Source organism: Paralichthys olivaceus, chromosome 3 (assembly GCF_024713975.1).
Source record: "Paralichthys olivaceus isolate ysfri-2021 chromosome 3, ASM2471397v2, whole genome shotgun sequence".
Taxonomy (NCBI): Eukaryota; Metazoa; Chordata; class Actinopteri; order Pleuronectiformes; family Paralichthyidae; genus Paralichthys; species Paralichthys olivaceus.
In genome coordinates, this window is record NC_091095.1 from 28,244,481 (window position 1) to 28,260,088 (window position 15,608).

General features: G+C 39.2%; 2 protein-coding genes across 2 annotated transcripts; one reads left to right on the top strand and one right to left on the bottom strand.

The window, feature by feature from the left end:
• The first annotated feature begins 1,990 nt into the window (after window positions 1-1,990).
• s100v2 (S100 calcium binding protein V2) lies at window positions 1,991-9,041 on the top strand. Its single transcript, XM_020105305.2, has 3 exons — window positions 1,991-2,350; window positions 4,947-5,078; window positions 7,316-9,041. Exons 1-3 carry the CDS (start codon window positions 2,342-2,344, stop codon window positions 7,484-7,486), a joined length of 312 nt encoding a protein of 103 aa, XP_019960864.1. The 5' UTR covers window positions 1,991-2,341; the 3' UTR covers window positions 7,487-9,041.
• A 1,543-nt stretch (window positions 9,042-10,584) lies between these two features.
• LOC138407310 (uncharacterized) lies at window positions 10,585-13,802 on the bottom strand. Its single transcript, XM_069522788.1, has 3 exons — window positions 13,631-13,802; window positions 13,364-13,409; window positions 10,585-12,474 (listed from the first exon to the last, which is right to left on the bottom strand). Exons 1-3 carry the CDS (start codon window positions 13,692-13,694, stop codon window positions 10,719-10,721), a joined length of 1,866 nt encoding a protein of 621 aa, XP_069378889.1. The 5' UTR covers window positions 13,695-13,802; the 3' UTR covers window positions 10,585-10,718.
• Window positions 13,803-15,608: the final 1,806 nt, after the last annotated feature.

Genomic DNA, 15,608 nt, shown 5'->3' on the forward strand with positions numbered 1-15,608 from the left:
AAAGTGGCTGCCCAGAGAGGAGAGGCTATGCTCTTGCTGTGATGAGGGAGCTGTAGAGACTACACTTCCGCACACAACTACGAAAATACAGAGACAATAGAGAAATTCCAGGAAAAAAGAAAAAAAAATTCCAAAGTCTGACAGAAAGGGAGAAATTACCCCTCATTCTAGAGGGAAACAAAGAATGTGCAGTGCTGGCAGCTAAATATGTCACTTCCTGCCACATGAAAAGAGACACCAGTGGGACATAGACATGTAATATATCGTGCTTACTCACCACAATCTCCTATGTTTTTTTTGTGTGTTTTTTTTTTCACTCATTGGGTTGTTTTTCACTGTTATTCCTTATAATTTACCTTTGGAATATTTCTGCATACATTATTGTAGTAATAATATGATAATATAATTGTAATTGTGCTTTAGCAACACATTCTAATGTCATGCCATTAAATCCTATAGAATTAAAATTGAGAGAGAGAGAGAGAGATCTCTAGTCAAGGTGGTGACTGTGCTGCACAGTACCTACATAGAATAGAAATTGAATCAAAGGTGACAAACTGAATATGTTTATACTGAGGATGGATCATGAGAAACATATATACTTAAAAGTTGATCAGTGTTTTCTGGCATCATTATCACAAACCACTAGAGAACTAAGGATGTTATCTATATACTCTCCCTTCTCCATAACCACATGAGTGGCACCATACATGAGGTTTCCTTTTTATTCACACTGGTGGTTCAGTTTTTATAGTGTGGACACTCTGAATTACAGTAAAAGACACACATACTCAAACATACCAGCTGCTAAAGAGGTGCATTATTGTCAATAGGTCAAATGGGAAAGGATTTTGACCTGGCGGCCAGGGTCTAACAATAACCCCTGCATGCATGTGTGTGTTTACACCCACATAGTTTTTAATGGTTCCCAAAATTTTGAAACTTTTTCTTAAAAGTATTTTCTTGGGGCGCACTTTTTATTATAGTAGGGATGTTCACTGAAAGTTTAATATATGTCTGTTTTTATATATTCATGTGTGTGTCTGTGTATTAATGCAAAACATCTGGGAGCAGCTCAGTGCGGTGTCACAGAGGATGAAACAGTGGGAAAGGATGATGTTCTCATACTGAAACAATTCACTGCGGCTTCTTCGATTGGGTGTGGCATCAACTCCTCCCACTCAGATAGTCATGGAGGAGAAATAGGGGTAAGGAGGTGGGTCCCTGATCATTGAAATACTTTTTTGTGACACACCTTTCACCCCGAGGATGTCAGTTGCTGTCGACAGTTACCTACATGCTCTCTTTTAGTTTACACTGCAGGTCCTCTGCCTGCTAGAGTTCTGTTTGAGTTGTGCGTGTGCAAGATTTTCTCCTTAGATAAATTCTTGTGGCTACTTTAAGCCAACTTTAAGCTTACCCCTAACTTCTGCACCTACCCCACTGACTGTTAGAGGTCATAAACTGAATAGAAAGAATGTAGTCATGCCAGTTTTATTCTCCCTCCCTGTCTCCCTCCATTTTAAATTTAAAAAAAAAAACTCCTTTCCAACCAGCATTTCCCACAGTCTGAAAGTCTCACATGCAGTCTGGACAGGTTTGCTATAAAGCTGATGTATCACAAGTATCTGTCATATAAGCAGCCGGTAGTGAAAAGGTTAACTTAGTAACAGTCTGGAAGAGAAGAAGAATACCAGCCTAAACTTGCAGGCTGTTATTGCGTAAAACAATAGTGTCCAATTCTTACTAAAGGTTTCCAGATGTGGAATGAGTTGCCTGGTGAATGTGAGCTGAGCTCCAGTGGAGGATCCAAACATATCACGTGTTGTCGTTTTTTTAATTTTGGAGTTAAACTTTTCCTGAAAATTGGATATTCCACTGATCCTGATGTAACACATGGCTGTAGAATAAAGTACATATCGACATGCACCTGAAACTGAATTTCGCATGTGATCATTTCATGGTTATAATACCGTGTCTGATAAGGGCGGTACCATTTATTGGTTTCCTCTGTTTTCGCGTACCACTGAAGGAATGGTGTATACTGTCTTGTTAACCAATGAAGGCTGAAACATTTGGGTGACACTAGAGGTGGATGCAATTAGTCTTTCTTATATCAACGAACATTGGTATTCTGGAGCACAATGGTGTTGATTGACGAGAGGTATGTTGGTGGTGCTGCCTCGGATCTCTGCTCCTTCCTGGCTGCTCTCATGCTGTGGGAGGATCCAGGACAGTTGCCAGCTGGTGACAGAGCAGCTTCACTGACACACAGCAGCAGCAGCAGCGGCAACGGCAACAACAGGCAGCTGTAAACGCAGGAAGAAAACTCCCAGTCGACATGCCTCAGGTATGAACCGATACTTAAACTCTCCTTTTATCTCTGACAATCCAAACCCGCTAATGAGGATTTTTTTTAAACGTTGTATTCCAAGTTTTATGTCGAGGAAACGATTTTTCCTCCCAACTTCCTTCAAATGGGCGAACTTTATAAACTGTACAAGACACGTAATCAGAGTAGGGGCGAGTCATTAAACGACGGTTCCCCACTTCAACCGTTTCAGGATCAATAATTGCACAAGATATAGGGAGGCTGCTGGGTGATGTTGATCAGGGCTAAACCAGAGCTCAGGAGCCTCGAGTTCTTCCTTCAACTTATTTTAATGGAGACGTTGAAGACGCGGCCCCTCCCTGAGAACCATTACTGTGGAGCAGTCAATGTTGACACAAGAGCCCACTCTGTTCTCACAACTTTAACTGCGCTAATCTCTGACAACTTTATACTAGTAACTTAACCAATCAGAACTCTTGTATAGCTGTAATTTAAAAAAAAAAACAGTCTGTGACTCGGGTTGTGGCTCTTTTTGTAAGTGGAGCCCAGGTGACGATCCTTGATTGTGCAATGCAGAATGACATCCTCTTTATTTCAGGAACTTTTCCTCTGCTGCATAGTCTTAATTTAAGCGAACAACCTCGTGTTCAGGCGTCATAGACGGCCTGTCAGCTTCTAGTAGGCAGGGTGCCACCTCCCTGTCCTGAATAATGATAAGAATAGTAATAATATTAACAATTAAGGTTCTTTCCTCAGAGGATCAGCCCAAATCAATAGACTACAATCAGCTACACCCTGAAGCTGAACATATATGATAAATACAGCAGGGAGAGGATATTTAAAAAAAAAAAGATTATTGTAAAGCCTAAAAGTTCTGAATCATGGCTGTGAAGAGTTTCAGACCGGTTGTGAGCTGTGAGAAATGTTTGTAGTTGGGCGTGGTAATGGATCAGTCACTTTAACAAGAAATTAACAAGCTAATGAAACAAACCAGGGAGTCTGTCCTGATTTGCTCTTACTGAAACTAAATCTCAATCCATTAATTTACTTTCTAATGAAGGTTAATAAGTGATTATTTTGTAACACAAATACAAAACATTGTAGTCTTGATAGATTTGACTTATTTGGGATTTTTATATTTACATAATCTGAATGTAATATTTAGGTAATGAAGTGTTGAAATGTTGTACGGTAGTACAACACAATGCCCTGTCTACAGTCAGGATAATGGTGCAGTCTGGGAGGGTTTTGGTTGAGGTAAAGAGGGCTTGCAGTGGCTTGTGGTACATCAGTCAGAAAGGGTGTGGTTTTGACAGAGCTGTTGGCCTACATGTATTGAATAACTGTAGCAAAACTGGAGTGTGTCCCTCTGAGAGGAGACAACCAACTTTACTGATGTTCAAATCCACATTAATATCAACACTGAATCAATTTACCATCATACAAAATATATTCTTACCAACTCCAAAGCTCTGTCCTGTTTTTCAGTCTTTTTCCCTTGTAGTTTTGGTTTTACAGCCTATTTAAAGATTTGTTTCAACCCCCTCTTCATCTGTGTTATTTCCAGCAACAAATCTTTGCAGAGAAACAGCTGTAAAAGGGCACTGTTCCAAAACATTCCACATTGATATGAAGTAGCAAGTCAGTGGGAAAAAGTAGCCAGCTAGGGGGCGTCCAAGCAAAAGAAATATTTGGCCATAAAAGCCCAAATTTGGTGCTTCTACTTCTGTCTAATGCCATAATTCCAATTGTTTTTATGTGGTATTTCTTATTTGAATGTGTTTGTCTACCTGATCATAAACATGTAGTTAGTTATTTGGAGTTGGAGAATTAGCAATTACAAAATTGAGAAAGAACATTCCCTTTGTTTCACACAAGGGAGGAGAGAATGATGATAAACCACAAATGTGATCCATGGATAAAATATATGATAGAGAGAAACATATTAATCATAAATGTTACTGCAGGAAGTCCAATTTAACAATTTGTCACTAAAAACAAACCTAACATTTCACTAAACTCAATAATATTCCTGAGTGAAGTTTAGACAGAAAGACGAATTAAAACATTAGGTGGGTTTGTCTCAAACAATAAATGATGTATGTTGAAGGCTCAGAAACATTTTGAGCACATCAGCTTTTATTTTAGCTTCTCTTCACCATTCAATTAGCTTGAACAGTGTGCTGTGTTTGTGTAAAACATGTCACCTTGAGACTGTGGACTAAACAGTTGAAACTGTTTATTTTCTACAGGTGTTTGATAAAGGACTTAATTGGCTTTTTTCTCTTTTACTGCACAAAAACTATAAAGCATTGTCACTTATGTCCACTGTAACGTCTCCACTTGGAACACTCTGTATGTGTGTGTGCATGTCTGTGTGATGCTCATACTGCTTGTTTGTCAAATAAAGATAAGATAAAAATTTTACATTCTTCCTGCTTATTGGTTGGTACCTAAATTAGTTGCCTCTGCTCAGGTGTAGCTTTAGAATGAATAGCCAATTAGAAAGCCCGTTAGAGGGCAATATCCTTTATGATAGAAGTGGTATTTGTGTGTGCTAGTGTCAAACGCATTCCCTCTTCCTTAATTTTTTTCTTTCACTTCTTCTCCGCAGTTCTCAGACCTGGAGAAGGCCATTAACACGCTGGTCACCCAGTTCCACTCTGCTTCAGCTGACAATGGTCCAACACTGAAAACTGATGAATTCAAAGGTCTTCTGTCCTCCCAGATGCCAAACCTGGTCAAGGTAAAATTCTCATTCTCCATGTGTGTCACCCTCAGATGGGCCTGTTGCTGTCTGCAGTAGCTGGGTGTGGTAACACACCTCCCCTCACACACAGACAGTCAGGAAGAGCAGAGTAAGAACTCCAGTATGTATGGCTTGTACAAACAGCTTACATTTCCTGGTTATATGTTGGATGGTCAACTGTAGGAGCAACAAATAGACACTGTGTTATCAGTCCATCCATCCATCCATCCATCCATCCAGTAGCTGTACCACTTACCCTTTGAAGGTCGCTGGAGCCCATCACAACTGAAATTTGGCAAGAGGCACCCTGGCAATGTCTCAAAATCTCCAATTTAAGTCTGGTACACACTAGATGATTTTAAACTATTGACCAATTTAAAAAACAGGAGAGACCACAGACATAATGACAGATTTAACCAATTTTTTATCTTATCATTGCCAGAAAACACACACTAGATTATTTGGCAAGAACGTGAGGCCGTACACTTGCCGTTTGTAAGTGCGTTGTGTGTTCTGTTCAGCAACACACTGCAACAACTAAGTTAAAACGTAGCGTTAAGTCACAATCTGTTGGAAGAACATCTCTCCCGTCCGCAAGTCTCATAAACTCCAGAGTGAACCAAAGAAAGCACAGCACGGGTCCCAAGAACCTCTGACCATTGAAGTCCACCGTCAACACGCAAAGTGAACGCTTAGGATTGCTGCTGTAAGATTTTGTGTTGACTCCCCAAATTCATCACTATGAGCGGTAAAAAGAATAGAATTTGTACATTTAGTCTTTGTAAGTAGAGCCGGAGGACATGATGGGGCGAATGACAGAGACACAGAAGAGCAGTGAATTACTGACAAAGCCACTAAAAATTGTAAAAAAAAAACAAACTTGACCCAAAGTTAACACTGTAAGTGGACTTAGTGGAGCTGTGCTTGGCTCCCTGGTGTCTGCCCCGGACTTGATAGAGCTGTGGCTGTGGAGCTGTCTGTGGTTTCTGTGTCCTTATAGCCAGGTGGAATGTTTTCAATAAAACCAAGTTGTTGGAATGGAAATAATTTTAATTTTGTGTCTTCATAGGCTACTCACTGTATGTAGTCTATGTTAGCAGTGAAACCAAAGCAGAAAGACTTAAGCGCTGTAAACTTAAACATTTGTGTATTTATTGCAAGTCATATGGTCATAACAATATCCAACAACTTTATCACATATCACGTTTTCCTAATATCGTGCAACTCAGCACTGCACTCAGCTAACCATCTGTGGATACTCGACCTGAGCCTGACATAACTCATTGGGACCGGACATGTCGGGCCAGGTTCAGACAAATACATAATGTATGAAATAAACATCCATAAATATTGTTTCATACTTGTTGACACACTCTTATTTTGAAATATCTACATGTATGTGTTACCCTGACCATTTCCGATTACTGTCCTCTGTTTTGTACCCTTGAAAACACTACATTTGATGAGAACTTATGATTTGGTTTTCACATTTCACATACAGCTATCATGCATTTTCTTTCTGATTGAATGAATTTGGAATTTTACCACCCAAAAGACATTTCTGTGAATTAAAGGTCCACTGTGTAAGATTTAGGTGAAAGGGAACTATTGGCAGAAATTTAATGTGGAATCATCTTCATGATGTTTTCACTAGTTAATTTCATCTAAATTCTATGAATTGTAGTTTTCTTTACCCCAGAAAAGGCCCTTTATATTTAAATACCTTATATTTACATCAAGGAGGTCCTCTCTATGGAGGCTGCCATGTTTTTTACAGTCGTCCAAACTGGACAAACTAAATACCTTTTGAGTTTTTATGACAACTTAAGGCTACCACAGTTTCTTTTTCATGTTTGGAAGGGGAGGATGAGGTGAGGGGTATTCAGCTGCAACATGCAATATCAACACTAGATATCACAAAATTCTAAACACTGTACCTTTAAGCTCATCATAGAAGAAGATAAAATGATCACAGTTTTGGTCATAAATTACATTGGGGTGGTGCTGTTCTGAGAAAATTCTGTCTCTGTCGTCTGATTGTGATCTCTTCTTTTCTGACTTTTATTTAGTGACATCAGAATGTTCCCATTTGTCTGCTAAGCTCAGACAGCAAGTACAGTGTTCCAAATGACTGACATTAAGAGCCAATTAGAAATGAACCATTGGTGTTAGGTTTCAGGAAGCAAACACTAAGCGTTTTAAAAAGGTCATAATGTTGTGTTGTGTTCCCACAGGGCATTGGCACAGAGCAGGGACTGGGCGGGATCATGCAGACGATGGGTGTAGGTGATGGAGAGGGCATCTCTTTCAAGCATTTCTGGAACTTAATCCAGTCAATAGCCACGTCACAGCATGGCCTCCTCAGCGGCCAGAAGGGCACCTCATGCAGCTGCATCCTCCTGTGAAGAGTATGCTTTCTGTCTAACACATCAGCAAGCTCTGAGTTTCCACTCTGGAATTTAACCAAACACAGTAACAAAACGTAAATCATTCTCCTATTCAGGTGTCAGACAGAATACAAAGATGCAAAGTTTTTTCTGCTCACAACAAACATAACAAGTTATCATGCTGTGGTCTCCATCTGACTGGTTTCCATATCATGCTCCTGCCTGTATACTGTCCAGCTTCCTTTGCACCAGTTAAAGTACAAATTAGGCTAGTTAACATTTCTCATATTGTCCTGTGATGAAGCTAAACAAAGACACAGTTTAATAAATGTGTCCAACATTCTGCACGCTTGCTTTCTCTCAATCTCAGGTGTACTTTATTTCTCTCTTTCTCATTTTTGTTGGTGGGCCAATTCAATAATTTCAACCAGTATCATATAATTTCCAACAACAGTGCACCAAAACAGAACAACCTGGGCAGGAGGAGGTCATGAGGTTGAATTGATTATTGCTGGTTGACCCACAGAGATAGTGAGTGGGTCTTAATGGGCTATAATACCTCTGCCTTTACATGTGCTCATACTAGTGTGACACATATTTGACCCCTCAGACAATTGTAGGTGATGCATAAGTTAGTTTGTCTGATTTTGAATTAACTGGTGCAATAGGCTGCTGGACATAATTACAGTTAACATTATCCTTCCATTATTTGCTCTAATTTAGTTTTTAATTTGTTTCCCACATTTAATGTTGAATTTTAATAGTACCTTCTGTCACAAATAACCGTAGGATGAAATTCCCAATGTTGGGGCCTTCACAGCTTCCTCAGTACATTTTCCAACAGCTCAAAGCTCACAAGATGTGAGCTTTAAAATGAAAGCAATATCTCAAAATGGAGAAGATCATTTATAATTTTAGAAAAGGGAATAAGAGCAGGGTCTTGTGGTGTCCATTTTTATCACTAGTTAACCGCTTAAATGCAAATCATATAGTTTATCTACAGTAATATAGTATACTCAACTTTGCTTGTCAGAAATGTTCATTCTTAAGTCTTTTCCAGGCACATTAATATGTGAGCATGCACCATCGGTTGCGTGGAGATCAGATCATTATAAACATAGAAGAAGAACCACCGATTGACTTGCAGAAACTTTGAAACATTTAAATAGAATTCCTTTGTGACTCCATAATAAATTATTATTAACAGTTCACAATATATGTTTAGTCATATCGTAAGCATTATGCTAAGGCTAGGACATTAGCCCTTTTCAGTGTAAAACCTTGTCTGAATCTTTAAGTATGTGATTGTAATCATCTCAATTCAAACTCAAATGCATTAGTAGTTAAACTGAAACTAAAAAATGTCAAATATTTCAGTGTGTTTATTCTGTTTCATCTGGAGAAACCTCCCAAACAGAAACATCTCAAAATGTGTGGTTTGAAAGTTTCAAATAATAATGCTTCATCCTCTGTTATTCTGCTTTTTCTTTGTATTTATATTTTGTAATTCTCTGTATTCTGACCTTTGTGACACCATAAGAAAATTGTATGTAATAAACATATAAATTAAAAAGTGGATTTTTATTGAATAATATTTTATTGGATTAATTAGAAGAAAACAGTAGTTTATATTCATTATCATAATTTTTTTTATTAAGTTGATAAAGATCAAATTTCCATTCTATATTTATTAAAATATTATCTAATGGGTGCCAGCAAGCTTAGTCTATATGAGCGTCCAACACATCTGTTCAAAATACACTCCTCAAAATAATTAAGGGAAGACTTAAATCACCCATCAGATCTTAATGAACAAATTATTCATGTTGAAAATCTTTACTGATGTACATTCTGGAATTTGTTGAAACCAAAATGATGAAACAACGGTCAATGGAAACCAATATCATCAACCCAGTGAGGGCTAGATTCAAAATCACACAGAAAATCAAGGAAAAAAACTGAAATCACAGGGTGATCAGATCCAACTTGTGTGACTTTTATCACAGCAACTCATAATGTTACTGTGTATGGCCCCCACGTGCCTGTATGCACACCCAACAAAGTCTTGGCTTGTCATGATGAATGGGCAGATGGTATCCTGGGGGATATCCTCCCAGACCTGGATCAGGGCATCTGTGAGCTCCTATGTATGTGGTGGTACTTGGTGGTGTCGGATGCACAATACATAATTTCCCATCGGTGCTCAATTGGATTTAGGTCAGGGGAGCAAGAGGTCCAGTCAGCGGCATCAATGCCTTCATCATTAAGGTACTGCCTACACAATCTGGCCACATGAGGCCGGGCATTGTCCTTGTTCCAGGAGGAACCCAGGACCCACTGCACCAGCATAAGGTCTGACAATCTCTCTGAGGATTTTATCCTGGTACCTAACAGCAGTCAGGGAACCGTTGTCTATGACATGGATGTCTGTGTGACCCTCCAAGGATATGCTTCCCCAGACCATCACTGACTCACCGCCAAACCGCTCATGCTGGATGTTGTAACAGGCAGCATAACATTCACCATGGCATCTACAGGCTCTTTCACAACTGTCACATGTGCTCAGTGTGAATGTGCTCTCATCTGTGAAGAGAACAGGGTGCCAATGGTGGACCTGCCAGGTGTTTTCTGGCAAATGCCAATCGAACTGCATGGTGCTGGCCTGTGAGCACAGGTCACACTAAAGGTCATCAGGCCCTCAAGCCATCCTCATGGAGTGTTTCTGACAGTTTGATAAGACTGATTCATTATCACTTGTGCTTCCTAAATGGACAGATTGATTTAAATGACTTGCTGTTATACTGTGACGATTAAGTGTTCCTTTAAAGGTCCAGTGTGTAAGATTTAGGTGAACGATTGGCAGAAATTTATTGTAGAATAATCCTCATGATGTTTTCACTAGTTCATTTCATCTAAATTCTATGAATTGTAGTTTACTTTACTCCAGAAAAGGCCCTTTATATTGAAATACTTAAATATTTACATAGAGGGGGTCCTCTCTACAGAGGCTGCCATGTTTTTTTACAGTATTCCAAACTCGACAAACAAAACACCTTTTGAGTTTTTATGACAACTGAAGTCTGCCACAGGTTCTTTTTCATGTTTGGAAGGGAAGGCCGAGGTGAGGGGTGTTCAGCTGCAACATGCAATTTCAACACTAGATATCACAAAATTCTACACACTGTACCTTTAGTTTTTTTGAGCAGTGTACTAGATGCTATGAATAACATGAATGTAGGTTATACTAATATTATGGATTTTGATTTTCATGGAACATGGGAGTACATCCTCTCTTAAGCTTCTTTCCCTCAGGTGTACCTCGAAAGAATTCTAGATAAGATGAGAAAATGTACTTATTCATGACTTTTACCCGCCCAAAGATGTCCAGTTCTGTTTGCTCGTCTTGGTTGATAGGATTCATCATCTGCTTTGATTTGATGTAAAGCGCATTTTCCTTTGCAACAACTTGATTTAACCAAATCTGTCTGTTTTGTGGAACCATTTCATAGTTGACAACAGCGCAGCCATAGAATCCTCGATGCAGATGATCAGTCCAGGGTTGCTCATCAACCATGGGGTGGTCATCTCCAGCAAATGCTGTGCATAGGGGGCTGTCAATCCCCCGTGAGCGGCCTACTTCACAGCCTATGACACTCATGAGAAAAAGTGAGAAGATTCTGAAGTTACGCACAGATGCTGAAAACACTGCTGCCATGAAGTAATGACCCCATCTTTCACAGTTGTAATTACACTGCTGGAACTGGAAAGTCTGTTGACAGAAGTCATTGAATTCGGATGCTTTGAGACCCTGTCTCAGCTCTTGCAGGGAGAACTTATTCTGTTGCTCATTGAAATTCTGATGGAAACGTTCAATCTCAGCCTGATTTCCAGTCATAATAAACTTGCCTACCAGACTTACATTAAGATCTTTCCTATTTACTTTGTAAATGCATTCATTGAGAACATAGTGAAGATCAGTTGCAACATCCTCTCTGGCATTATATCTAATCTCCACTAGTAGATCCTGAATGTTAACAATATGCTTGAAGACAATGTTTTCTTCTTCTTTGGGTCCTGGCTTTATAAGCCATATTGCCCTCATGTGTCTTAAATCATGGTCCGGGACATAATCAGGAGCACGCCTTCTTTCATTCTCCTCAAAGAACAAGCTCCAAGTAAACCCTTCAAGGCAGTCTATATAAGGGTACTTTTTGCGCAGTTCTATTGGAACAAACATTTGAGGATGGCTTGGCCACTCAAATGTCTGAAGAGACAAAATATTTCCTTTATAATCAGGGATCACTGGCCCTGTGCAGCCAAGTTCCACTTTGGTCAGCAGGTTGCAGCAGGTATGGTCCAGTTCAGCAATGACTCTTCTGCTAATGTCATGGGACCTCCAGACCCCATCATTTCTGGTGATTATCTCACCATCAGAGCTCACAGACAGGAAAGAGTTGTACAGGTGAAGCTTTGTTTCTATATCGAGAGACCGGAGAACTTGAAGGAGTTGCAACATAAAGTGTTGGTCATTTCCAATGTTGCAACTGATGAGGCTAATGGTGCTAAGATGACCAAAGGTGCGTAGAGTTTTTAAGATTGACACAAATCTGGCAAGATTTTCTGAGTCATAACCAGCCAGTCTTGTTGTTTCATTGGTAACTTTGCTGCCATGGCCAACCAGTGTGACACCATGATCTTTAGTAGGAAAAGAACTACTTCCTCTAAGAACAAACAATGCCCCCTTCTTGTACCAAAGCAGAGTTGATGCACTGGGATTCCTCTCATACAGGTAAGTGGCTGAAGCAATAACTGCAGGGTCCTCTTCCATAATAACTATACTCTCATAGCTGTATTTATTGTCTGTAAACCACAAATCTACACTATTATTAATGACTCTCATTTGTTTGGACTTGGTGTCCCTGTAAAGATGAGCCTGCCACTTTCTAGAATCTCCGGGATCAGAGTGTGGTCTGTCAATCCTTGGAGGAATCATCTGAAGATAGGCCCTAGAAACAGAGTGGTGGATAAATAATGAGCCGGTAAATCATCTCCCATAGATCAAATATAGAAGTATTTTATTTAAGTGAATGGTAATATTCCCTTTGATAAACGCAGTGTTCCATTTAATAATGTTGATATTTCATTGATGGTGGAGTATATAAAATAAAGTAGAATGAAGTGTATGTACAGTCTATAAAGGAGCCAGTCACAGGCCCTATCATGGCATCTGCTTCCCAATGTTTTTCAATACATGTATATGATATAACCCCTGGGTGTGTATGCAGAGTTCTGTTATCTTTCATCAATAGAGTATTAGTATTGGGGTATAGTAGTATGGGGTCAGTGTCCCACATAGTAGAGTTGATTCTGTGAGCATGTTTTAACATCTCTCTGAGAATGTGCTTCAAGCTAAATGCTAATGACTGTATTCATGTTATGTTCACCATCTCACTATCCTAATTTCCTAAATTCTGGACAATTGACCTGATGATGGGAGCAGATGAAAATTCAGGTAATCACCAGAGTTTAAAAAGCTGAAATATTCCAGTCTGGACCTTTCCTCGTCTCCATGTTTTCAAAGAACCTCTTGATTATGATGAAAACATATCTCTAATCTGTCAGACATGATAGTGGGGAACAGTTAAACCACATTCAAATATTAGTTTATCTCTCTGATGTAGCTATAATACTCATGAAACCCTGATGTTCTTTATATTTATTATTTCCAAGTTGAAGTAGTTATGACAGTTTTGTAGCATTGTATTAATCCCATTAATACAATGTTATTTTACAGTGGTATATAGTTTTAGTTCCATCGAAGGTCATAAGAATAGTCATGTCATTTCTAAGCGAGGCTTAAAAACAGCAGTGTTATTGCATGATGCGATGTCTTACCTGTTCCCTACATTCAATCTGCTTGAAGTCCTCTGAATGCTCCAAACTGTAAAAACAAAAACACCCCAACAGATAAAACTTAATTTTTCAGTCCACTGGTTTTCAGTTGTTAGTGTAAAATGCTCAAAATGTATGAATGTTATCAAAGTGGAGCAGTCACAGTGTTATTTGCAGTGTTTTAATTGTCTTTTTTTTAAAACGCAATATATAAGGAGACACATTTTCATCTTTCATTTTAGAACTCCTCGAAAAGTGCAGTGAACTTACCAGCAATCATGCCTGCTGCCAAAGACAGCAGAATGATGAGGTTAAATCCACAGGGATTCACCATAGCTGTATGATTCTGTGAAGAGTAGCTGAAGCAAAGATCACTGTGAACTGAGCAGCCATAGGAGTGTCATCATATCTCCCTCCACATTTGGTTAGATAAAAATGGAAATGTTTCAAGCTCACAGTTCATCAGTTACACATTACACTTCAAACTGAATAAACTGCATATATATATGTAAGAGCAGATCAAGGTTTGAATCCTGAACATCACAAGCTTTAGACTGAAAAAATCTTAACTTGTTCTTTTTCCACCTCATTCATGCATGTAATAGCTCCTATGTGGGACATGTGTGAAACTGTTTTAATGATGAAAAGCAGCCATTTGTAGAATACAATATTAGACAGTCACTGTAATCTAAGAAAGTCACCTTCAAATGTCATATAAATATATACTTATATTTATTGTATATTAATATATTAATCCCCCACATGCACACACATACACACACACTACTATTTAGCAGTTGTTGCACACACTAAATTAAATAATTACTTTTTTTGAAAATGAATTGAGCAGTAAACCTTACTGACACTTCACAGGAAAATGGATGTCACTTCCATGTTTTCAGGTTGGTGTTCACATACAATTAAAAACTCTTTGCTCAACATCAACATGTGAGCCAGTAGCTTCATGTTTGATGCTGGGAGGTGTACAGCCTGTTACCACATGGCTGTTTCCAGGTCACTGCTAATCCTCTCCAATCTTCTTTTCTACTCATTAGCCATTAGCCTTACCCACTCATTTCCCTGCTGCTCTCACCATGAAGCCTGTCTATTACAAATTTTACATGCCATAGTTTGAACCAAAGTTTGGTATTGCAGTTACCGCTGAATTCTAATCTGTAATGGTGTGACATGACAGGAAGACAGACAGATATTTTGATCAACAGCAGAACTCTAAGATAAAGCTAGATAGTGAATAAATAGAATAAGCTTTCTGAAGAACCAAGAAAGGATTGTCTCAGAGAGCAAAATCCTCTGTGTGCCTTCTTGTTGTTGAGCGTGTCAGTATGCTTTAACCAATTCTTCAGTAACAGCTTGTATGGGAAGGAATCTGAGGAGATGAGACAACGTGTTAGAAGACAACATCAGAAGATTCTTCAGCAAAATATCAAGACAGAGATTAAGGACAGCGTCAACATACCTAACAGGTACCTACACAGATTACACACTGGTGACCACAGTCAAAGGCTTTTAACTGTATCAAAAACACTGTCCTCACTGTATGCTAATATTACAGATGATGCATCAATAGCTCATCGCTTAAGGAGAAAAAAGTAGTTTGACAAAATGATCTTAACTCAAGGTCTACTTACTTTTTTTCCAAGACTACATCACACAGTCTATTGGTGAATGGTAAACTGTTGCTCTCTGAGCTCTTCTCTACTCCGAGAGATGAAAGCTCTGAGGGGAAAAACTAATAAGTGAAGCCTTGAGTTGAATATAAACCTAAGAACCTAACTCCCTGTATGTGACACAAAGCCTATACAAAGCACAAAACTGAGCCTTCACATGTAAATTATCATTTTGACAGGCGTAATATTCCCAAATTGTAATTTTTGCATATCTAACAGGATGGGACTACAAATGCACCACCTATTAACTGGAGTCTAATAATGATTAGCTAAATCAGGGGCACCTCCTTTTGCAGGGCTCAATGTATGACATTTTTCTTGTGTGAAAGCCTACTGTGACCTCAGTAGTTGTGTACTATGGGCACCAGTCGGAGCTGGGCATGTCTGTCCTAATAGGCAGGGGTGTCTTAGATTCAGTGTCACACTTTAGAGGTGGCTCAACAACATTAGTTCGGGGCCAGAGAGGGGTCCAAACGACCCTGGCTGTAATGTGCGGGGCACGCCTCTAGGTGGAGTCTGGAGCCCGTTGGACCTTCAGATGGGAGGAGGCACCAAGGCTT